This window comes from Stenella coeruleoalba (assembly GCF_951394435.1).
Source record: "Stenella coeruleoalba genome assembly, chromosome: 12".
Lineage (NCBI taxonomy): Eukaryota > Metazoa > Chordata > Mammalia > Artiodactyla > Delphinidae > Stenella > Stenella coeruleoalba.
Genome location: NC_137158.1, coordinates 43,537,278 through 43,563,766, shown reverse-complemented (window position 1 = coordinate 43,563,766; position 26,489 = coordinate 43,537,278). Strand labels below are relative to the sequence as shown.

At 40.5% G+C, this 26,489-nt stretch overlaps 1 protein-coding gene across 1 annotated transcript in view; it reads left to right on the top strand.

Annotated features, from left to right (window-relative positions):
* Nucleotides 1-26,489, top strand: part of LAMA4 (laminin subunit alpha 4) — a 150,939-nt gene that overhangs the window by 60,986 nt on the left and 63,464 nt on the right. Inside the window, exons 5-11 of the mRNA XM_079939603.1 lie at nt 5,713-5,927; nt 8,130-8,225; nt 10,092-10,243; nt 12,268-12,378; nt 17,961-18,072; nt 21,128-21,295; nt 23,526-23,719. Of these exons, the coding sequence (XP_079795729.1) occupies nt 5,713-5,927; nt 8,130-8,225; nt 10,092-10,243; nt 12,268-12,378; nt 17,961-18,072; nt 21,128-21,295; nt 23,526-23,719 (1,048 nt within the window). The remainder of the gene's footprint in view (nt 1-5,712; nt 5,928-8,129; nt 8,226-10,091; nt 10,244-12,267; nt 12,379-17,960; nt 18,073-21,127; nt 21,296-23,525; nt 23,720-26,489) is intronic.

Genomic DNA, 26,489 nt, shown 5'->3' with positions numbered 1-26,489 from the left:
TTCAAGTCTGACTGTGTGTAAGTATCTCCTGGAAACCTTTGGATTCCCTAGCCCTCCCTCACCCACTCCATGCCCCACTGAAAAGAGACCTCTCGGGTGAGGCCTGGGGACCCATATTTTGATTCCCCGTTGGGTTCTCACACCAGTCCTCTCACTGACTTGTGAACTACTGCTCTATTTCAACTTTTAATACCACACCCGCAAAATACAAAACAGTGATTCTCAAACTGGGGCTCAAGAGCCACTGACTGGTGTCCTTGGAAATATTCGTGGAGGTTCATGGGTTCTCAGTGACACAAAAGTGTTTCATTTCAGTGATAATCTTGAAAAAAAAGTTCATTGAAACATGTTCTGGACTTTCTGAAGTACCATTTTATAATAAAGAGGGATCTATCTGCCTCAGAGCTGAGGAGAAAATAATGGCTGATGGTGTGTCAGTGAGACATTACAGACAACTGGAGGCCGAATGACATGACAGTGAGGCACACAGAGTCATGACATAGCACAGGGCAGGTCATGCATGCTGAACTCAAACAATCCTCTACCACATCACATTACAAGTAACCATTCAGTTGCAACGACATCATCCGTTGCCCTGAATTAATAGTGTTCATTTGAATTCGATCCATTTTATAGTTTTGTTTTATTTGGAAAATTTATCTTGGTTTTTCAAGATGTATACAAGTCATAGACATAAGGAGTTACTACTTAGTTTTATGTTTGAAATATTTAAAGGTAATTTAAATGAACACTGGAAGAGATATTCTGTATGAATGTTTTTCTTTTCACAAGGATCCATACTATATACAATTTTGAGCAACACTGGTCTAAACATAAGACACAAGCCTCTTCTAGTACTGTGCAGAGCAGCTCAAAGCACGCTTGTCTTCCCAGTAAGGTCCATGTTACTTAGCCTGCTCTGGGCCCTGCCTGTCTCTTCCCAAAGTCCTTTCTCACCTCACAATTTAAACTCCCCATGCTGGACCTGCTGCTCTTAAAGTCCACCAGGTCAACTGTAGAGCTTACCACATTTTATTACATTTAGATGATGATCATGATGATGATGATAAAAATAATAACTAACATTTATTGAGTGCTTACTCTATGCCAGGCACTGTTGTAAGCAGTTCACTTGCAATGATACATTTAAACTTCAAAATAAAATCCTATGAGATACCATTTTCATCCTTATTTACAGAGAAAGAAAGTGAGACACAGAGACGTTAAGCCACTTGTTCAAAATCGAACAATTTTTTAAAATCTCATTGAAATATGAGCTTCTCAGCAGAAGTAGCATCTTATTTATTTCTCTATCCATTCTTCCTCCGTTGCAGTGTCTAAAACATTGTAGGCACTGAGTTATATTTGCTTCTACAATACTTTTTTAAAACTTTTTTTTACTAAAAAAAACCCAGAATTTTTAATGTTCCTTTAAGAAAGCACGATGTAGTGACAAGAGTCAGTCATTTCTTGCCCCATTTGATCCCCCACTTCCCACCCCATGCCTGGAAAATCAAAGACCCAGAATTGAATAGAGGTTGCAAATGAAAGTCATCTTCTGATGCAAATAATTATAAAATGCACAACCGAATGGACAGGCGTTTTGAATTCTTATTCTCATTCCAGAATGACCTACCCTCTGCTCCTAAGTAGTACATTTTAAAGATGACGGACCTGAGACTAAGAGCTATGAAGAGACTTAATCTAAGGTCACATAATTGACCCTCAATGTTCAACACAAAGTTTTCAGTTAATAAACATATATGATGTCAATGCCTTAGTATTCCACATTGTCTCTTGCGGCAGCTTTAACAGTGTACCTTTATCCATTCAATTCTGCAGGGGATTGAGAGACATGCTAAAACCGTATGAGGTTTTATCATGTGGATCTTATTGCTTAAGGATCAGGAAAGAAGAATGGGGCAAATTAAAGCAAATTCAGGGAGACCTGAAAATCCTAACAGGAAAGGCCGAACATAGTATCATCAGGGACGATGATGACAGTGATAATGATTTTGATGATGACCTTGATGTTAGAAAACAATAACAAAGAGGAGGAAGAAGAAGAAGAAGCTAACATTTATTGAGGCTTATATTATGATTCAGGGCTTTAGCCTGATTCTTTCTGCAGGCGTCAAGTTTTTCAAACTTAAGGTATCAGCCCTGTTATCTGTATAGAATTCTTATTACTCCCTACTCTCTGCCCTGCCCCATTTCTGGATTCTGGCTCTGTGACCTGGAATGCGTTACTTATATTTTCCTAGCCTTAGCTCCCAGTCATTCGTAGAGAAGTAGAGAGCATTTATATGGCATCTACTATGTAACAGGTGCTTTTTTTTTTCTTCATTTAATTTAACCCAGATGACAGCTACAGAGTGACATCCCCCGCCAGAAAAGCTTCTATGCCACCTGGGCTGGGAATTTTGGCACCTTTGATAAAGGCATTCAGTAAGAGGTATATGGCCTTGGGAAGAGAAGAAAAGGAGAAGGAGCAGAGGAGAGGGAAAGCACTACAAAAATTCCCAAAATATTAGTTCTTGGTCAAAAGCATTTTTTTCCAAAAAACGTATCTTTTTGTTTTCCATTCTTCCCAAATGATATGATCACTGACTGAAATGACAAAGTTTGTATGTCACAGTTCTTTCATTTACACTGTAATTTTATCAGCTCTATTTTCTCCAAGTGAATCAAGTCATTAATAAAGCTAGAAACAAGATTATGGAAGAAAATAAAAGTGCACCAGTACTGGGTGCCTGGGCTCCAATGCTGACTCTAAATCCGACTCCTTGTCCTTTTGTATCCTTTGTATCCTTTGTAATTTGCTCTTCGAGGAAAGGAATTAGGTGTATTAATAGATAGCATTTAATTACTCAACTGTTAGATCATTAATGGACTTATTAGTTAACTCATTAACGCCAGATTTGTGGAGTGGGAAGAGCATAAGCTTGGAGTCCCATACGATGCTTGAGCCCTGAAGCAGTGAACCAATTGTCCAGCTTCTCCACACTGTAGTTTCCTCATCTATAAAGTCAGGGTTAGAGGGTGCCATGAGTACAAAACCTTCGTGTGCTCATTCTATAAAATCTGTAGGGTTGAAGTTGGGACTGTGACTTCAGAATTGCCTCTGAGCCTACCACCAAAAGATATTCTTGAAATTCAAAGTAACTCAAGGTAGGTTTCCACTGTGGTTGAGATTCTGACTAGTAGAAGACCAGGGGACCACCTATGGAGATCAAATACAGTGGAATTAAACAGAGAAAAGGAAGCAACTGGCATCTGGCTTCTGTGAGCTTGGACAAGTCCGTTCACTCCCAGACCTCAGGCTTCGCAGCTGCACACTGAAGTGGCAGATCTGAGTCCCATTTTAGTGAGCCTAAGTATCTAATATTCTGTTTGGTGAACTGTGGCACAGGATAGAAATTCAATCCAGCCATGTGTTCCATAGAGGAATGATTTATGCTGACTTGGGGACAAGAGGGCCTGTGAACCAAAGGTACAAAGACATGAGTATGAATAATAAAATTTATCAAACATTTCCTCAGGGGGATGTCTCTTTGTGGGTTGTGTGGCACTTACATTCATTCTTATCTTTTTCATAGTCCTCGACTTCCAGAGTTTGTGTAATTATGCCTAATTCTTTTCCTGTTCTTTCAGTGCATAGGCTGTGTGTTTTTCCTCTTCCTGTCTCTTTGTGCCTTACACAAAATAGACATGAATTGTCCTTCTGTTGGATGAATTCACTCATTCATTTATAGCAGCAGCAGTGTGGTCCAGGGCAGAGCAAAGGAAAGAGCATCAGGGTCAGAAGGTCTGGGTCTTACGCTGTCACTTCCTAGCATGTGAGCCTGGAAAACCAAAGTAGCCTCTCAGCCTCGGAATGCCAAGCCTGTGTGCCCTACCTCCCAGGTGTCTGTGGTAACTAAATGAATTTACCTGGGTGAAGTCATGAGATACGTTGCAAGTGACTGAACATACACCATCATGACAACTACATCAAAAAACTGAGACATAGGAATAAAACCTGGAAAAACATATGCAAAATGTTGAACAGTGATTGTTAAGGTCTTGGGATTACAGATGTGATTTTTTTTTCATTGCTCTATTTTTCAAATCTTCTGAATCATGATTCTTTTACTTTAAATGGAAGCATTTAAAAAGGTGGTGTCCTATTATTGCTGGCTGGGTCTTATTGGTGTCCTTGGAAAGTCTTCTCTTCCTTTCCACTCCCAAGGCATAGGTCCCACCCCAGGCCCTCCCCACCCAACCCTGGTCTCCCATTCCAGCCCCGAGTCCATCCTGAACTCTGATGCCAACACCAGCTTCATTCACCGTCACTTTTATCACTCAGAAACCTTCACTGGCTCTCTTCTTTTTCTTTCTCATCAAAACTAACTCCTGTGCCTGACCTTCAGCCCCATGACGGTGTGACTGCACATTCCTTCCAGCCACTCCCAAAGCATCTTCAGCCCACCTTAGCCAGTCTTCAACACTGATTTAGGTCCATAGCAGAGAGGGGGCCACAGCCAGCCAAAAAGTGTGTAGTTTGCCTCAAAAAGTATTCTTATATAAAGTTTGAGCCAACCTTTAAAAACTGAGATTTCACATAAAAATCCGAATTTCAACTTTTTCCTTTAAAAATAAGATCTGACAACATAGATCCTTCATTCCCTCAAGGCTACAGTATAGAAACAGTTGATAGGAGCTGAGAAGCAGCTACCCCCTTAGGTGGGGCCTGTGGGCCCATCACTCAGAGCAGGGCCTCTGCTGGCCGACAGGTTACCTTTTGGAAAAAGTAGAGAAAGGGTCTTTTCCTCTGGTCAGAGGCAGCCCCCCCCAGAGTGCATAGCTTGGCAAGGCCAGCAAAGGCTGGAAGTAGTTCACCCTCTGCTCTCCACCGGGGCTGGAGTCTCTCATTAAGGCCAGCTGGCATGACTGTAGGCCTCAGCTCTGCCTCCACAGCAAATACAGTTAGGCACCTGGCCTCTGTAGGCTCATATATCTGAAACATACAGAATAATGGCCATCTGGCCCCAGCTCTGTTTATCTGTGGTACTCCCAGCTCTGCCCTCTGCTTTGTCTCCGCACTGTCTTCCTTCAGTCACAAGATGGCTGCAAGAGCTAAGCGTGCTGCCTGCCTCTTCATTCACCTGCAGAGGGAGAGAAGACCTTCACACAAGCCTCAAACAAGAGCCCTGAGTCCACTCCAGCTGAATCACTCCTGAGCCAAACCATTTCGGCCAGGACAATGCCAGGCACTGGTTGGCTCAGGTTTAGGTTATCAGAACAATTCACTATGGCAAGGTAGAATACATACCAGTGTTTCTCAGTAAAGGTATTACTAACATTTTGTCCAGGACAATTCTTAGCTATGCCCTAGTGGCATACCTCACGGCCAAATGTAGCATATCTAGTACCACCATCGTATGCCAGCTGTGCACCCCAGTCATTGGAGTGACCAGAAATGCCCCCACCCTGGTCATATCCAGACACTCCTGCACCTGAAGGTCTCGCCGAACTGAATGGGCTGCAACACAATGGGGAGGGGTAGTTCCTTAAAAACAAAGTCTGGTCCTATTAGGAAGATGGGAGAGTGGGAATTAATTCTGGGAGAGCAATACACAAATATCCATTACACTTTCTTCTAGGTAGGAAAGAAGCTAAAAAGGAAGAAAACTATGGATGCTAAATTTTTAACATGTGATTCCCCTTCAGATGTGCTCCTGGTTACTATGGAAACCCCTTGCTGATTGGAAGCACCTGTAAGAAATGTGACTGCAGTGGAAATTCAGATCCTAACCTGATCTTTGAAGACTGTGATGAGGTCACTGGCCAGTGTAGGAATTGCTTACGCAACACCACCGGATTCAAGTGTGAACACTGCGCACCTGGCTACTATGGGGATGCCAGGAGAGCCAAGAACTGTGCAGGTATGGTTCTGTGCGTGCTGCAGCAGCTACCCAGCCAGCACATGTGTGATAGGAGCAGGGTCTCTGTCAGTGCTGGATTTAGATGAATTTATCTTGGGGAAATATTGCAATTACCCCCTTGACACTTTTCCAGGGCAATATAGGAATGTGCATCCCATACTTCTAGGGGTAGGTATTTTTATCAAGCCTAATGTAGCTTAGCTCATGGGTAGAATGAACCATGAGACACTAACACTAGTGAACTTTTGTCTTATCATCTTTATGTCCTTTCAATTTTGATCAAATAAGTAAATCAGACTTCCATAGATTACCTGTCATTGACCAGAGGACTGAATGAAAGTTTGCATGTTTGACATCAATTTTCTTACTCTGCAAGCTATGTGTCTCTTTTTAGTTACGTTTGGTAAAATCAACATTTCAGTGAAATAGATTAGCAAGCCATAGGTAGTTTAATCATCCCCCTATTTCCTCAAATTATCAGAGTAAATATTTCAGGGATAATATATCTTCCTGGTCAGACTTCAGTTAGACTGAAAGGTACAAATTTTATTCAGGATTTCTCCAATCCATTTGCCTCAGAGAGTGAAGCTCTTCAGAAGAAAAGTTAAATTGCCTTCCTCTAGGACTAAAGGGAGGCTGAGACTGAATATTCCTTCTCTTATGTGACTTTGAGGGGAAGAAGAGTGAGGGAGAGTTATTGTGCTCTTGTGGCATGCTTCAATTGGAGATTCTCTCACTGAAACAGATTTCCACTTGAAGAGATTTTTAAGAAGTGAAGAGTTTGAAACTGAGAAGAAAACAAATATGATCTGCAGAAGCAATACAAGTAAACATGTTTCCAGGAAAGCTATGTGCACAGAAGCGTAACCCCGAGAATAACAGAGTGGAGAGAGGAGCTCTGTGCCCAGTCAGACTAAAGAGAGAGAAAGTGGGCATCAGAAAGAGTGTTGGCAAAATCAAAGACTTAAACATTGACATCCTGATTCTCAAAATATTGACTCATATCAATATGTCAACTCATGTTTAAGTTACAGAGATGCAGATCAGTCTTAGAAAAGAAGCTGATGCTAGAAGCAATAAAGCATGATCTTGCTGAATTGTTTAATAAATCTACATTTTGTGGAACATTAAACAGCCAAAATGTAATAAATGTATGTTACCCTTGAAGCTAATTTTTTATGATTATTCTGTTAAGACAGTTAAGAGGTGGGAGGAAATTCACAATTCCAGCTTATTGCTAGCCTAGATAGCTTAAGAAATCCTTTGTAAATATTAAAAATTAATCTCCACTCCAGAAGCAGCCACATAGCACAGGGAGATCAGCTCAGTGCTTTGTGACCACCTAGAAGGGTGGAATAGGGAGGGTGGGAGGGAGACGCAAGAGGGAGGAGATATGGGGATATATGTATATGTATAGCTGATTCACTTTGTTATACAGCAGAAACTAACACACCACTGTAAAGCAATTATACTTCGATGAAGATGTTAAAAAAAATTAATCTCCACTCCAAAACTCAGTGGAAAATGAACAGTCTAGTGAGATTGGGGTTTTGTTTTTGGTTTTTTCCAAAAGGCATTCTTGAAAATTATCAGTAGATTAATAATAGGCGCCCAGATCTTCTAAATTTATGTAAATATGGTCCTAATTCTTTCCACGACATTGTTGCTAGCTATCCCACTGATAGCTGTCATTTGGAGGTTTGGAGTCAGTCTTGCCGAGAGTCAAGCACTGTGGAACCCAAGAATCGCTCTTGGGTCTCCTCACTCACACCTGGCAGTAATCAAACCTGGAGCTGGATTAACTGGAGAATTTGACTGTGATGAAAGGATGGCTTTCAGATTCCAGCTGAATGATGGACTCTGTGATCATTTTGTACCTTATGAAACTGACCAGGAGCTCTTTGGACTGAAGCAGTTGCAGAGTCATGTCAGAATCTCAAATAGTTGGGAAAGGAATCCTAGAACATTTAGATTTACTTTTGCCCCAGAGTCACCTTTGAAAATCTCCCTGAGCTGGGGCTTAATTGGGTGAGAGGAATAATCACTAAATCATGTATTCCACACGATCTTAAGAAAGAATATAATTAATCCCCATTGAAGAATTATATACCAATAGCCAGTATTTCTACAAACCACAAAAACATTGCCATACTTTAGGCATTAAGAAATGAATCCCTAATCTCTTGTTTTTGTTTCCCACAGTGTGCAGTTGTGGGGGAGGCCCATGTGACAGCGTAACCGGAGAATGCTTGGAAGAAGGTTCTGAACCCCCTACAGGCATGGACTGCCCAACCATAAGTAAAAATAACAGTACATGATTGACTAACCCCACTTTCTCTAATGTGCTGCAGGTGTAGGATTAAGAAAAGCTATGCAATACTCTCTCTAGAAACTGCCTGAGTCCAACCCTTGGCTTTAACCCTGTCTGTGCCTCAACCAAATGGACCCTAAACAAAAGACATTCAGTCCACTTGATTCCAATGGGCAGAGAGGTGATTTACATTTAAACAGCTCTATTTTAGAAAATTTATTTTATCAAGTCTTTAAGTTCGGCATCTTACTTAGTAGGTAAAGGCTAAGTTGGAAATACAGTTCCCAGTGACTGAGTTCATTTTAGCTCCTTTTTCTATATTATCTCTTCAGGTCCTCAGATAAAGTAATCCACGGACTACGCTTTACAACATTGGGGAAACTGAGATGCCAAGAGATTTAAGTGGCTTTTCTCAAATCACTCTAAATCTGAAGTGGCACAGAAATATAATATTCAGGCCTTGTGAAATGGAGCTGCCTTTTCTTTCCTGCCCCTCTGGTTATTCAAATCATGAGTATTCCTAATGGTGCAAGAACCTGCTGAAACATTTCAAAACAAATGCCCAGACCCGGTCTCAATGACTTCTCAAGCATCCTTCAAGCCCTTAGCCTAGAGAAGTCCATGATTGATTTTTTAGAAGGATTTAAGGAAAGCTTTGCCTTAGAAAACCTTCTATCAAGAAAGTAATATTTGGCTTTAGGTAGAGTGGTTTAAAGACTGCTTTAATATTAGATATCCCTTCCCCCAAACAAAAGTATCTTGGCCGCTCAGTCCCTCTAGGCACAAGAGATTAATATTACTGAAGGTGACATAGGATGGGAGGCACAAGCAGGACAGAGTTTATACACTGACAGCATAGGTGACCCCCTAAGCAAGGTCACTTTAAAGACATCAATGTGCCTGCTTGGCCCTACGCATCTTTTCCACCAGCCTGATGTACTGGCTGGGGAGCCATTCCTTTGAGAGAGCATATGAGGAAGTCTGCGTTGAACTTCAAATAACAAATTAACATATTAACAACCATTAACACTTTAGTCTCCATTTATCAGTTCTCTAGAAGAGAGTGCAGTCTGGGGGAAAGAGATTGGGAACAGAAAAGTTTCAAAGGGTGTCCTTTGTGTGTGTGTCACAGGAGGGCGCTGGGTCCTGGGGGTGATGACAGTGGTCAGAGGAACTCAAACGTGAAATGCAGGAAGCAGCGAGAAACTGCCACCTACCTAACCATGTGTGCAGGTTCGTCAGCTATCAGGGAGTGATATTCGCAAACAGTGATGTCCTGCAGACCTGCTTCTGCTGAACCATTCATCCCGACAGGAGGTCGGGCCATGGGGAGGCGCTGAGACATCCCTGGGGTGAGGTGAAGGCATTAGAGCCTGAATAGGCAGTAAGAAAAGCTGCTAGGAGAGGGGGAATACCTGGCACGTTCCATCTTCACTAGCCGGCACCAAGCAGAAGCCCAAAGCCTGACATGGAGAGAGTCATCCCAGATAGCTTTCCTACCACCAAAGAAGAGTGGAGAGAGGGTTCTCCTTTGCCACCCATCTCTCAGATGCCTTGCCCTTTGTGCTTCCTTTCTTTCTCAGCTCAGCCTTTAGTGTTCATGTTAACCTAATTTTCACTTGCATGTGTTTGTTTTTTTGTTACGTTTTAAGTGCTCGATTAACACTTTAGCTCATCTTAGGGCCTACTCTGTTTTGAGTGTAAGGACTAGTTCCTGGCCCAAAACAACTCCTCAGGAAACAAAATTACAAGTAGTATTAACCAAGAAAGTGCATATAATAATCGACTTAAAGCAGCATGCTTCCCAGCTGACCTTTGATTTTGAAGAAATGACATACCCACTTTACCCCCAGGCTGTGATAAGTGCATCTGGGATCTGACTGATGACCTTCGGTTAGCAGCGCTCTCCATTGAAGAAAGCAAATCTGGTCTATTGAGTGTGTCATCTGGTGCCGCTGCTCATAGGCATGTGAATGAAATCAACTCCACCATCTACCTCCTCAAAGTATGCAGGAATGGTATACCTTCTGTGTATTTTCATTCTGGTTTCATAGGGTCACTCCTGGTAATTCCTGTCCATTTTGGTATGAGTCCAGTGGTTATATTACAGATTGTTAGACCTAGGAAATTATGAAAAGTTGATTACAGTCATGAACTCCAGCCTAAACCAAGAGCTGTCATCTATTAAAAAGGTTAATATGGAAAATGAAATGACTAAAAAACTAGTATCTATGTACAAAGCTATTGATGGAGGAGAAACACTCTTATTTCAGTGGAGCTGTACATTGGTTATTCAAGTCAACACTGCAGACATACCATTACCTTAGCTTCAGTTTGCTGTGTTTTCAGGAGTTTCTCTAAAAACTAACACACACACTCTCATTCTCTCTTTCCTCCTTCTTCCCTCCCTCTCTCTCCTGCCCTTACGTTTCCTTCTCACTGACACACATTCTTTCTCATCTCACACACACACTCAAATACACAGGCACACTCACATGCTCTGTTTCTCTGCTTAGATCTAGTGGTTAACATCTAATAAGCAAGTGAAAGGCAGGCAATAGTCAAAAACCATAACAGTGCTTGTATATCTAAGCTTTAAGAGGTGTTTTTTCCCCCTTTAAATCATGGGCTTCAAGGCTTCCCTGGTGGCACAGTGGTTGAGAGTCCGCCTGCCGATGCAGGGGACACGGGTTCGTGCCCTGGTCTGGGAAGATCCCACGTGCCGCAGAGCGGCTGGGCCTGTGAGCCATGACCACTGAGCTTGCGCGTCCGGAGCCTGTGCTCCGCAACAGGAGAGGCCACAACAGCGAGTGGCCCGCAAATCATGGGCTTCAATCACAACCAACGGATATTTTTTAAAACAATAATGATTTGCTGAAAGGATAATAGAATTAATACCAGCATACTTTTTTACTTTGTTAGTCAGTTTAGCATAATGGTTTAAGAGCAGAAACTTTGACACCAGAATGCTTGGATTCAAATCCCAGCTCTGACACTTAGTAGCTATGTGACCTTGGGTAACTTATTTAACCTCTTTATTTTTCAGTTACCTCATCTGGAATTGAGGATAATCATTACACCCACCTCATGGGTTGTTGAGGGAATTCAGTGAGTTGTTATATGCAGAGCAGTTAGAACAGTACCTAACATAGAAAGTGCTCATTACTCTGCTTTTTGGAGGTGCAAATGATATCCACAGCAATTGCCCAAATGTGCAAAGTGTAAAACAAAACAAAAATCACAAAATTGTAAACCTGGATGGTCTGGATGGAATCTTAGTAAGTACTCTATTCCCAATTTAGGAATTGTTCTTAACCAGACTCATCTGTTTGGACACATGAAGGCACTGATTCTCAGAGGAGTTACCCAGACTCAGTCCTTTTGATACCACTTGAATCCTCTTTCCCCAACAGCACAACTTCAAGGTAGAAATAATTATTATATTATATTATATATAATAATATTATAGCTGATGGGAAGTCAGTGCCAAGATTGAAGGGCTTACTCCAAAGTAATCGAAGGAAAGCTGCATTTGGACCAAACTGCTCAAAATGGAAAAGAAAGGGGAAAATGGTCTGAAATAAAGAGAATTGTTCTCCTTACACCAAAAAAAGGAAAGTGAATTTCTAAACTCCATTTGCACTGATTGACGTGGTTTATCATTTCCTCCAAGACCTGCGAAATTGAAGTTTTAAGGCTCAGACACCCAAGGCCACTGCCAGTCTATATTGTGCCTTTGTGCAGATTTGGAAAAGATACCCTTTCCCCAGAACCAGCACAGCCCAAGCCAGAATCTCCAGCCTGGTACGTGGAGCTTGCAGAATTTCTGCCCCTAGGGCCCTCCACCCCCTTGTGCAGACCTCAAACTTCATACCAGCCTGCAGTAGCCTGTGGACCCCACTATTCTGAGAATAAAGGCTCACACTCTGCTCTGAGTCCTCTTGCACTGAAAGAGTTTTCTGCGTATTTTTACAAACCTGGTGTGCACATTTACTGACTATGGAAAAATACGTGTTTTTTTTTCCACAGACAAAATTGTCAGAAAGAGAAAACCAATATGTCCTAAGAAAGATACAAATCAACAATGCTGAAAACACAATGAAAAGCCTTCTGTCTGACGTGGAGGAATTAGCTGGAAGGGTATGTGTTCAGTTTCTGGGACTAACTTCAGAGATGGGATTTAGCTGGTGTGAGACTGGCTAGTCACAAATGACTGAGGCTTACCACAGCCCAGAAAAAATGCAGTGACCCAGGTGCCTTAAAATAAATCAAGGCAAGACCTGAGGAGAAAGTTAATATACTTGGTCTCTACTGTGTCTTCCCATTTTAATTGGTTTCCTTGAAAAAACAGGTTTATGGAAAACTTTCATTGTATTTGCTGCTGGTAAATATGGTTGATATATGTTTTAATTAGAAGAGTCGTTCAGTTGTTCACCTTAACATTTTATGGCTAAGAGCAATAGAACATCCAGAAACAAACTTTATTATATAGAATATAAAATTTAAATGTTTGCTAAAGTATGCATTAAATAATAAAGGAAAGAAGAGAAATTGTGTTGAGAAAGCAATTTTGCAGCTTGGACCCTCATTTTATACTATATACTAAAATAAATTTCAGACAGATTAAAGACTTGAGTTTAAATCTCAAATCTACAAGAAAACACAACTAGATAATTATTAAACCTTGAAAGGAAATAACAGTACATTTAAATATAGTGTGAAGAATTGTAATAAAAAGAAATAATAGATTTGACAAGAAAAAATTTCAAATACATAGTAAAACAACTAAATAAATGAAAAAAGTCAACAAGACTAAGAAAAATGTCGGGGGAAATATGACTTACAAAAGCTCTCAAAAATTAACAAGAAAAACATTAAAACATGAGCAAAGTCAATGTGAGAGACTATTAAATACATTCCCCAAGAGCCTAATGGAAAAATATCCATCCTCTGTACTAATAAAAAAAATACAACTAAGCCACAAGGCGCCATGTTTAACATGTTAAAATGTTGAACACATTTTTTTCCCTGATTATGTTCCACCAGTTCTGCCCAGAGTACTCTGGAATTTCTGCTTTCAGATACTGATGTTTGACGTTATAAATTGCTGAAGTTCTTTTCAAAAACAATTCTCATTTTCTACAAAAATAAAGGTTAAAATAACTCTGATAATCTCTTTTGACCTTGGACCTCTTAAACTAAGAGATTATGCTTCTAAAAATGTGAATTACTCTAATTGGATCCTTGGAAGATTCAACTACTTTTAAATGCATATAAAAATTGTGTCCCTCGTTCCCATGCAATGGAGCATGTTAATCCAACCATGAGCGTTTGAAGAGCAGTGAGATTGCTTAAGTTTCAAAGGAAATACCAGGAAAGAAATCTTTGTGAAAACTCGTAATTTCATTTGTGTCATGGCTGTAACTTACTGAAAGTGTCTCAAATTCTTGAGGAAATGTTTTCACCAAGATTAGCTCCTTCCATAGCTCAGACATGGACTTACTGATTCTTTTGTTGTACCGTTTTCCTACTTCCAATATAAGTTAAATGCAGGCTTTCATGGGGAGGAAATAGTGCAAGCTTGAAAGGGACATCACAGAAAAGGCTCCTGAACAATGAGAACAGACCACCAAAGCCAGAAGTTGATGATAAAGCGACTGGAGCATTCACCCAGCTGTTGCCATCGATTCTTATTGAAAATAACATCCTTCTGGCTACGACACAAACAGTTCTGATGCTGAAGGAACCTGCTGAAACATTTTGAAACAAACACCCAGAGAGGGTCTTAATGACTTCTCAAGCATCCTTCAAGCCCTTAGTCTAGAAAAATCCATAATTGATTCTTAGAAAGATTTAAGAAAAGCTTTATCTTAGAAAGCCTTCTATCAAAAAAATAACTAATATTTAGCTTTAGCTAGAGTGAAGGATTCCACTGTAGTTTCCCACAGTGTGATAAAAAAAATCACAGTAATGTTGCCTCTTGAACTTGAACTTATGGTTGATCCTTGAACAACACAGGTTTGAACTGCACGGGTCCACTTATATGCAGGTTCTTTTCAGTAAATACGTACTACAGTATTACATGATCTGCATTTGGTTGAGTCCACAGATACAGAACCTCGGATACAGAGGGCCAACTGTAAAGTTATATATGGATTTTCAACTGTGTCGGTGCCCCCAACCCCTACGTTGTTCAAGGGTCAGCTGTATCTCTGTATGCAAAGTACCTGTCACATGAATCTCATGTAATCCAAATCTCACAATTTATATTAACCTAAAGTTACTGTGTTTTTTCCCGACCTCCATATCTAAGTCCTCTAGCCCCCTTTTGATAAATCTTACTGCCTTTTCCCACCTACTACTTCTGGGAAACCCCTTCAGGATGCCCATGCATTTGTGTTCCCAAATAGCTGCTGCTCAAAAAGGTCTCACTTGTGCCAGTGCTGATCATGTCTGTAATGAAAGTACCAAAGCCTATGTCAAGATTCCACTCTCCCATATTCCCAAAGCCACCATGCTCAAAGTCAGAGTGGGACTAGGGTACAAGCAGAAGTGAAGATGGTGGCCCTCTCTCAATCTCAGTGCTGCCCTTTGCCATCTGGATCTAAAAGGCACACTGTAGAGCCCAATCTCCAAGGGCTAGCCCAGGAGGGTGCTGCACCATTCCCTCCACTTCTCCATCTCCTCCCTACTCCTTCCCTATGTGGAGCCACAGCAAAAGTTCCCCATATATCAACACATACAAAGATCTTTAGGGTTGGGAGGAAAGTGGGTCACTTCCACACATCAAAAGCAACTGAGCCTGATCTCCGAGCCTGATCTCCAAAAGACAGGACAAAAAGTCAAAATATGTTTCAATTCCAATTGACGAGAAGATTGAAGAACTTTGGCCTTGGCCTTGCAGAATATTAAAGCAAGGAGCAGAAGACAATGCTGAAGAAGTTCTCAGAGGCCAAATCATGAAGAACCTTTCCCACCATGCTCATCCTGTGGACTTTGGAAGATATTAGAGCATTTACCTACAACAATGAGCTGATTAGGTGTGGAGTTTCAGAAACATTCCTCTGAAGCGGGGATGGTAGGTTTAAGACTCTGAAGACAGGGACACCCGTCAGTAGACTGCCGCAGTAGTCCAAACTAGAGTGGTCAATTGCTGCCTTGTCTTCATTGGAAAAGAATTTGCAGTGAGCAGTGGTAACGTGAGACTGTGGCGGTGGGGACCAGGAAGAGAGGCCAGAATGACAAGTGGAATAAAAATGATTCAGTAACCAATTGGATATGAAGAGTTGCAAGGATGTAAGCTCTGATGTGGAGAAATAGATGGCCAGGACTAAAAACTCAGAATGGATTTCCCTGAACCTTTTAAGGGTGAGCTCTCTGTGGATGCCAGAGATTTGAGTCTGTAGCTCAAGAGAAGAGATCAAGGCTGGAAAGGTGTTTGGAAGTCAATGTTTAGGAGATAGTTAAACCCAAATTAGATATCACTGTACAGATTCTGAAATGGCACGCCAATATTCCTACTAGCATTTTGTCCAGCACTGCCACTGTTTATGCTTGTCTCCCAGAGTGATTATTAAAAGTTCCCCTTTCACTCTCAAAAGTGTCCCAGTTTAAACAATAAAGTATATGGCCATCCTAGATATTATCATCCTCAATTTAATAGTATTCTGGGTACACTATACTTTATGCACTGTATAATAAATAAAATTCTTGCCACTTTTTACATCAAATATGTACAAGGAGAATTCGCTGTTCAGGTGAGTAAATGATTAATCCATTTGTAATGCTAAACATCAACCGGCTTATAGTTGAAAGCTAATTTTTTAATTTCAGTTTTTCTTAAAGTAGAGTGTACCTGTTTTACCATGTGCCCATATCATTATTTTCCTTCCATAATCAAAGTTAAAGAAAAAAGTAAAACTTTCAAATAAGGCGTCACTATATATTATATCCAGTAATTTTGCATGTTCCTCTTTGCTGCAGTCTTTTATTAAATACATATATCTAAGCGCCCTCTGGTGTTTGTCAGAAGAGGTTGTCTTAGAGCTATGACATCTGCCAGCTGTCTTTCATTACTTCAATTAATTCTCAAAGTTTCCATATCAAGAAATCAATTAAATGAACACAGTAATAACAATAAATCTTTTCCCCTGAAGGATAAAGCCAAAGTCAAAAATATGCATGTTGTGTTTTTTAAGTATAACTCAATTTAAACTGGACCAAAAATCAACTTGTTAAAATTTTTTTAATGTTTTATATGTCTGTGTCCCATTTTTTAAAGGCGGGGAGGGGTGACATCGAGAATAGATTCATCTTATTTTCTGTATCATCTAATTTTAAAGTGGCCACAGATTTTTGTGTCTCTGGAAAGCATTAGAACAGGATAAGAGGGAGACTGGAATTGGGGGAAAGAACATCGTGACTCAAGATTGCAATGTCCATTCAGAGAGCCCACACTTTAGGGAAGGGGCTGATGGCCACAGTCTTGCTGCGCAGGGAGCTTTGTATAGAGGAGATTTCGGATAAAATGCCCGATGAAAGGCTGCTGGGGCATGTGTCTGCTAGGATACCATGTCTGCATTCTCTTCCTTGATGAAGAGCCACTTGCTTGGGTTATGCTTGGGAAGTGTAAAAACATTCCAGGTAAAATCATGGCCTAGTCCTCCAGCTGGAACAGTGGATGAAAGGAGAGAAATTTGAAATAGCCACTCTCCTGTCCTGGGGGAGTCTACCAGCCAGAACTCTGTGTAGCAGATCACCCTGCAGTCCAGTCAGGTACTGCAGCCCTTTGTCACAGAGCTGAGCCGGAAAGACACTGGACGAGGCAAGTGGGCACTTCACCAAATGCCAGACTGAAGAACTCTCCCTCCTCTCAAATATACCCATGAGTCAGTCTTTCTGATGCCAAAAGGAAGTACACGTCCCCATGCTGTGCATACAGGCCTGTGTCCTGGCCTTGAACCATTTTTTAGATCAGCTTCTGACCTTATACACACAGAGAGAAATACACACGTACACATGCACACCCACACATCCTTTCTTCAGGAGCCACATTTGAGCTGGGATTTCATTTTGACAAATCCTACGTGGGAGCTCTGTGAAACAGAGTTGAAAGAATGAAAACGGCTTCTCAGGGAAGAACTTCATTCACTCTGAGCCAAAGCTGCTTGAGTAGTTATTTGTGCACAAGTGCCATCAACGTTGATGGGAATTTGGAAGGCAGCACTGAAAGTAGCATTTAGCACAGTGAGCATAATCCTTTAAATCTCTGTGGTAATTCAGTTGCAGCAGTGGCTGGACCACCCAGAAGCCACTGAATGCATGGAGCATTTTGAGATCTGCCTGCTTTCTCAACAAGTTTCCCTTTGAACCTTTAATCATTTCAGTCAGCACAATGACAAACTGATCAGCAGACATGGCTAATTCCCTAGTCTGGCATCTTGAGATACAATAAAAATTCAAAGGGTAAATTACATATATAAGATGGTTGGTTTGGGTTGAACTGTGATTGATGGCTTAGGAATAGCATCTATAATTCTAAAGTGGGTCATCACATCTGTCTTCATGCATGATTTCTGAGACCATGTTCTATATTCTAGAACTTTCACATGTCAGAGAAATTTATGTTTATGGAATACATTATGCCCACCCACCCCCACATGCACATACACAACCTTTCCTTCTTGCAAATTTAATCTGGTATTTATGCGGATTATTTATAGGAAAGTCAAGCCACAAGAAAGAGCCAGTTGGCTCAGAAGGAAAGCATGGATACCATTAACCACGCAACTCAGCTTGCAGAGCAAGCCCACAATGTGAGGGATAAAATCCAAGGTAAATATATTCTCTTTTGGTTTAGCTTCATATCAAGGAATCTTTCATGTTATTAACAACAATAAAAATAGTGACTACTGTTAGTGTTTATTGTGTGCCAGGACCTGTTGTTAGAGTGTTATAGGTTTAAACTCATGTAAGATCTTCTTTCAAGTTTGTTTACCTGAGACTTCTGAGCACTCATCTCTGCTTACTATCTGTCTATTTTCAATAATAAATGCACAGGGTAGAGGGAATTCCCTGGCAGTCCAGTGGTTAGGACTCGGCGCAGCAAGGCCAAAAAAATAAATGTAGAAAATCATTCCCTTTCCAGGCATTTCACAGAAATTGAATGCCAAAATACCTTTCTGGTAGAGGAAATTACATGCTGTGTTGTCTGTAAAATGCAAGAGTTGAGTAGGAGTCACATTTTTCTCAATAATATGCTGTGAAAACACTGCCTTTAGAGTGGCAGTAAACTGTCCACTAATCCAAATCGTCCTAAACTGTCTCTATAATGCTTTCCCAAGAACCAGGCAGGCCGCATGCTCTGGTCCCCAATCCAGAAGAAAAGCCAGGAGGGGGTGTGGAAGATTTCTTTGCCCTAAAGCATAAAATTGTAGCAGACTTTACCTTTCTTCTTGAGGGTTTATTTATTTGTGTTCTAACTTCTCACAAGTGCAGGCTGCATTTTGAAGACTATCTTAATAGCACACTGAAAGCCAGCCTTCAATTTACTGACAGAAAACAGGCGATTGTATTTGTTCTAAGATAAAGAGAATTTCCTTGGGTTACAGTCTGCTAAGATACAGTATTTGTGTGTTTCCATAGTTTTTATTATCCTATATATTAAGAGCTGGATGACAACTCCAGGTGCATCTCAAGGGCACACGACAGTAAAGGGACCCACAGTGGAAGATTCATATCTTTACACTGAGTTATAGAGAACATATTCCAGGAAAAGGGATGTATGGAGCCAAGATTAATCTTTTGCTATATTTCCTTTGGTGCCCATAATATGTAATAGAAACAAATGGTATGCATTTCAAACATCCCCTGCTCCCATCCTCACTATCTCATGCTTTTGCATCTACGAATAAAATATTCTTTTCCTATAATATTTTAGAGTTACTGTTGATTTATTCGAAAAGTAAGATTAAACCTAGATTAGCTGATCTCATCTAATTAAGAAATAAATGTCCCTCTAGGCAGCAAATAAAGCCAGCGTCTTATTAAGCCATTGAGAAAAAAATGTCACCTTTCCTGTTGTAACTCAAATTTTGATTCTAAGTTGTTTCATTTGGAAAGAATCTAAGTCCTCTTATTTGACCCTTAGGGCATGGGAAAGAAGGAAAAAATACAAAAGAAATGTAAAGAGGAAACAATAATTTACCTTTTTTTTTTTTTTTTTTTTTTTTGTGGGACGCAGGCCTCTCACTGCTGCAGCCTCTCCCGTTGCGGAGCACAGGCTCCGGACGTGCAGGCTCAGCGGCCATGGCTCACGGGCCCAGCTGCTCCGCAGCATGTGGGATCTTCCCGGACCGGGGCACGAACCCGTGTCCCCTGCATCGGCAGGCGGACTCTCAACCACTGCGCCACCAGGGAAGCCCCTTACCTTTTTAAAAATAATATATGAACAGTCTCAAAGACCAAAGGCAAAAATATTGTTCTCTGTATTTCCTTTTTCTAATCTAGACCAGATGCAGCTAAAATAAAATAAGCCATATTGTAAATATAATATCTGTATCAAAATGCCAAGAAATTCAGCATTGCACGTGCTAGATCTGAGGAAAAGTATCTATGTTTAGTTTATTTCAGGAGTTAATATTTTAGACTTTACTTGAAAAGTGAATATTTAATCCCTTCATAAGTTTCTTTTTTCTTTTTTTTTTTTAACATATCTTGGTTTCCCTAAAACTTTCTCAGTAATATTTACAACACTGAAAACCTCTTCTCCCATTTATCTCCCTCTCTTCAGAGTTCAGGGATGCTTCACAACACCAATAGTGTGTCATTCCTTATTGCCAACCATCTCCAAACCACCTCTAAAATAACTACTGGTGACCTTCAAGCTATTATCCATATAAAATACAAGCCCTTATCCTGGTATGATTTATGTGAGACCAGTGTTGTTTACCCATCTTGTCTGGCCAACCACATAGATCATAGTAAACCAAAGACAGACAATTTCATTTATGCCAGGAAGATAAAATGCTTCCTCCTGGAGCTGCCATAGGACAAGGTGGCAATTACATAATTATCATCTGATCATATGTAGTAGGAAGAGGGAGCCAGAGGCCTGCTCAGCGCCGCCAGTATTCAGACAACTCATCTAATGCCTCTGAGCCTCAGCAGTCCCTGTTGGTTCTGAAATTCTCCGTCCTACTTACAGATGTGGGGTGAAAATGACCCAAAGTTAAAACGGCACAATCTTGACAGGCAGTCATACCACAGAAGGCAAATAGCAATTGCAAAAAAAATGTATATATTAATAAGCAAAAACTCACATCCTACTATAGCAAACCTCTATATTGTATCTAATCTGTACGACAATCTGAAAGACTTGTTTAAACAACCGTCAATATACACTCATTTTGGCTTAGAGCTTGGGTAAAATCCTTGGCTAAATTGCAATTAATATCTCCAATGCCTACTGCATGTGACAGGAGATACCTCAGAACATTTTCTCCACATTATGTGTTTTATATAAAAGTTCGGTCAAAGACCCCAGATTTGTGTGTCTTAAATATTAACAGTTTTGAATCAGAATAGAAATCAGATTCAGCTGAAATCAGGGCAGGCTTTGTATTAATTCCATTCCTATTCTGAAGACACCAAATGAAAAGCAAAGAAGAGTGATTTCCTCGGGTTTAACCTCTCCCTGGAATATATGATGAACTCTGATGCCAACACATTCACAGCATGAACATCAGCATGCTGTCTTTGCTGAGTCTCTCTTTCCATTTTAGGATCAGCCCTTCCCTTTGTCCTCACTGTCCGTGTTTTCAGTGACATCGCTGTCAAATGCCCAGTCATCTCTCCCTACTGTCTTCTCTCACCGTGTCCTTCCTTTCAGAGATCAACAACAAGATGCTCTATTATGGGGAAGATCGGGAACTTAGCCCTGAGGAAATCTCTGAGAAGCTGGTGTTGGCCCAGAAGATGCTTGAGGAGATCCGACGCCGTCAACCGTTCCTCACCCAACGGGAACTTGTGGATGAGGAGGCAGACGAAGCCTATGAACGTAGGTGTATTCGACTCCTAGAGCCCAGCATGTGTCTGCTTCCTTTGTGGGTCCAGGAGAGGACCCCCAGTCACAGGGCAACATTTGGTCAAAGCAACCAATTCCCAATATCCAGTTATTTAGAGTTTATACGTGGCCTCAGGGAGTCATTCAGGACAACTTGACTATATGACCAGGATTTTTAGATCCAGGCCCAACCTTGAGCTTTTGAGAAACAGCTGAGATTCCACAAGGAATCTACAAAATTTTACTCCTGAGGAGAAGAAATAGGAACTTAGCAGTTGGTGAAAAACAAGGGAAGGAAAGCTAAGGGGAACCAATTACCAGAACTACAATAAGAAGTCTCATTGAGAAGACAGTAAAGCTACAAGCCCAGCAACATTCATGTTCCGATGTCCATGAATGACTTTTTAATGACTTTGAGCCTTCAGTGGAAATTGAACATTTCCTTTAATGATTAATGTAAGTAACAAACCACAGTAGTATTAGTGAATCTATGACTTGGTCACTGTATCAGTTATAAATTAGTATCTCACAATCCACCCCAAACATATTCACTTAAAACAATAACCATTTATTTGCTTGTGATTTCATAGCTTGGTAATTTGGGCTGGACTCAGCCTAGATAGCTCATCTCTGCTCCATGTGACATGGTCGAGCTCACTCACATGTCTGGGGTCTTAGTTGAAATGGCTGGGCCTCTCCCTCCATGTGGGGTTTTATCCTCAAGGAAGCTAGCTGAGGCTCGTTCATATGTCAGAAGCCTTCCAGGAGGGCAAGAATGGAAAGGGCAAGGTCTCTTGAGGCCTGACCTTGGAACTCAGCAATGTCATCTTCATTCTGTTGGTCAAGACTGTCCAGATTCAAGGGTGAGGAAAAAGACTCCGCTCTTGATGGGAAGAGTTACAAAGAATTTGTGTCCATTTTAATCCACACAATCAACAAAAGAAGCTCCAGGTTTGCATATCATATTTTAGTTGTTACTGTTACCTCACAACATTAAATTCATCAGTAATTCAAAGTTTTAGCAGTTAATTGGTCTCACCTCTAAATCTTGTTAGTTAATGCATTAATAAAGAAGCACATATATTATTATATTACCAATTTTTTTAATATACTGGTCTTTTTAATTCTATGTATTTTATCTTGTGCATTTTAAAATACATAAGGGCTCTGAAGGCTTCACCAGATTGTAAAGGGGCCTATGATACAGAAAGGGTTAGGAACGCCTACGTTAGATCATTTTCCTACGATTGTCACTATCAACTTCTGTTAAAACTTACTGTGAATATTCTAGAAGAGGAACATTCTGGACATAAAGGCCTATTGTGATAGCAAACTTATAAGGTCTTAGAAACAGTAAGAAATAAAGAAGAATCTCAGGCCCCTTTCTGAGTCAGGATGAGACCAGCAGTCAGGAAGGTTGGAGCTCTGATGTCACAGCCAGATGCTTTCACGCTCCTTGCCTATTTGGGGATTTAACAAGACTGTTCTGGGGAAATGGAACCAAGTACATCTCCTACTTAGCTGCCTTCCGCCTAGTGAATGCATTTTCAACCACTTTCTCAACTCAGCCATGAACTTTGTATCTTCTGCTCATGGTGATGAAAGTAAATAGAAAACCTCAGTAAGACAGACTGATAGTCCCTGGAGAAAAAATAGAATTAAGGCACATAGTCAATGTGTGTAACTTTGATCAGAGAATTAAGATATATGCAAAGTTTAAGAATGTATCATTGCCATTTAATCTTCTTTCCAAGATAATGATTTAGGTTTGACCTAAAGGAGCTAAGTAAAAACAGCTGCCTGGAGAGAATACAGAAAATGAATGGTTGTGAACATCATTTGCCAGTAACAGACAAAACAACTGGGGTTGTCTCTAATAGTAAGACTGTAGTATATCCAAGTTTCCTTTGTATGGTCAAATTATTAGTAATCTCGGTAACAATAAACCTAGTTTAATTACATCATTTCTACTTAAAGCATAATCTTCAGGGGAAAACTAATCAACTCCCGTTTTCGCTGACGGTGGTCCAGGGGCTCCCAAACCCTACAAAATAGTATTTAAAACTTCAGATATCAAAGATGGGGCTGTTTTTGTGAACAACAGCTTCAATCGCTATTGCTAAAGAAGACATACCCTGATGAATTTGCATCTTTCTAAGTGCGGGATGGGATGGGAGGAGAAGGGAGAAGCCCAGACTGAGTTTCTATGTACCTTTCTTCCCAGTGCTGAGCCAGGCTGAGAGTTGGCAGCGGCAGTACAACGATACTCACTCTCTGTTTCCTGTGGTCCTGGAGCAGCTGGATGACTATAATGCTAAGTTGTCAGACCTCCAGGAGTCACTTGACCTGGCCCTTGACCATATCAGGGATGCCGAAGACATGAACAGAGCCACAGCAGCCAGGCAGCGGGATCACAAGGTACAGTGGACACTCTAACTGTAAATGCATTTCGGGCATCTACAACATGAAGTTATGCCAAGAAGGGACAGTTGGTAAACAGTTTTTTTTAATATTGGTACATTTAAATCTTTATTTTTAAAATTATCTGTACATTTTTTGCCACCATAATTTGCTAATATAAGTGTGTACACCTAAACTCAAGTTGAAACCATTGTAGTTGTTGAGCTTGTGCATTGATAAGAATGCAGTTGTTCCTGGTGCTTGTGTCCACCTGTGTTGGATGTATTGCTCTTGCAACTGAGTAAACAAGGCATGATTCCCGTGCCTAACTTTTTTTATACTGAGAGCAGTAAAAATCCCAAAGCAACCCGGAACCATGTTCCTGTAAAGATGTGTATAATTTTTGGAAGGGCCTGATAAGCAGATCTCACAGCCTGGCTGGTCAGCAGCTGCAGAGATAGGGAGTCTAATTCAAGCTAAGGTCATACAATTACAAAGAGGTGAGAAAAATTCCCAGGCTTGGCCAGAGGTTGCCAAGGCAGTCACCCTCCGGGGCCAGGATTTGTGCATGCCCATACCGCCAGACTTAGAACTGGTGATGCTCACACTTCTGCGCCAAGTGATGCACACACTCATCCCCAAGAGTGGTCATCTTCTGATAGGAAGACACCTGCCTCTTTGGACATATTTATAAAGGTTAGAGCGAAAAAGCAGTGTCAAAAATAGGAAGCAACTGTGAGCAAACTCATTACTTTAGCTATGTTTATTGTCAGCAAACCCAACTGAAATTAGGTTCTCTGCCCTGATTTTCAGTCATCACTATCTCTTAGTAAGTCATTGTAAAATATCCTAAATAAAAGTGAGTTAATCTCTTGCATTCCTACACACTAATGATGAAAAATCTGAAAGAGAAATTAAGGAAATACTCCCATTTACCATTGCAACAAAAAGAATAAAATACCTAGGAATAAACCTACCTAAGGAGACAAAAGACCTATATGCAGAAAACTATAAGACACTGATGAAAGAAATTAAACACAATATAAACACATGGAGAGATATACCACGTTCTTGGATTGGAAGAATCAACATTGTGAAAATGACTATACTACCTAAAGCAATCTACAGATTCAATGCAATCCCTATCAAATTACCAATGGCGTTTTTTATGGAACTAGAACAAATCATCTTAAAATTTGTATGGAGACAAAAAAGACACCGAATAGCCAAAGCAGTCTTGAGGGAAAAAAACGGAGCTGAAGGAATCAGACTCCCTGACTTCAGACTATACTACAAAGCTACAGTAATCAAGACAATATGGTACTGGCACAGAAACAGAAACATAGATCAATGGAACAAGATAGAAAGCCCAGAGATAAGCCCACAGCACCCATGGTCAACTAATCTATGACAAAGGAGGCAAGGATACACAATGGAGAAAAGACAGTCTCTTCAATAAGTGGTGCTGGGAAAACTGGACAACTACATGTAAAAGAATGAAATTAGAACACTCCCGAACACCATACACAAAAATAAACTCAAAATGGATTCGAGACCTAAATTTAAGACCAGACACTGTAAAACTCTTAGAGGAAAACATAGGAACAGCACTCTTTGACATAAATCACAGCAAGATCTTTTTTGATCCACCTCCTACAGTAATGGAAATAAAAACAAAAATGAACAAATGGGACCTAATGAAACTTCAAAGCTTTTGCACAGCAAAGGAAACCATAAACAAGATGAAAAGACAACCCTCAGAATGGGAGAAAATATTTGCAAACGAATCAACGGACAAAGGATTAATCTCCAAAATATATAAACAGCTCATGCAGCTCAATATTAAAGAAACAAATAACCCAATCCAAAAATGGGCAGAAGACCTAAATAGACATTTCTCCAAAGAAGACATATAGATGGCCAAGAAGTGCATGAAAAGCTGCTCAACATCACTAGTTATTAGAGAAATGCAAATCAAAACTACAGTGAGGTATCACCGCACACCAATTAGAATGGGCATCATCAGAAAATCTACAAACAACAAATGCTGGAGAGGGTGTGGAGAAAAGGGAACCCTCTTGCACTGTTGGTGGGAATGTAAACTGATACAGCCACCATGGAGAACATTATGGAGCTTCCTTAAAAAACTAAAAATAGAATTACCATATGACCCAGCAATCCCACTACTGGGCATATACCCAGAGAAAACCATAATTCAAAAAGACACATGCACCCCAGTGTTCACTGTAGCACTATCTACAATAGCCAGGTCATGGAAGCAACCTAAATGCCCATCGACAGACGAATGGATAAAGGAGATGTGGTACATATATACAGTGGAATATTACTCAGCCATAAAAAGGAATGAAATTGGGTCATTTGTTGAGACGTGGATGGATCTAGAGACTGTCATACAAAGTGAAGTAAGTCAGAAAGGGAAAAACATCGTATATTAACGCATATATGTGGAACCTAGAAAAATGGTACTGATGAACCGGTTTGCACGGCAGAAATTGAGACACAGATGTAGAGAACAAAGGTATGGACACCAAGGGGGGAAAGCCGTAGGGGGCGGTGTGATGAATTGGGCGATTGAGATTGACATGTATACAATGATGTGTATAAAATTGATGACTAATAAGAACCTGCTGTATAAAAAAAATAAGTAACTTTAAAAATTTTTTAAAAAGAAAATGAGATTCTGTCTGTTTAGGTATTCTCATAAACTCCAAAGCTTCACCTTCCCAGGACTGTTTCTATCTCTTTTTGTCAGGAAACTGTTTTATTT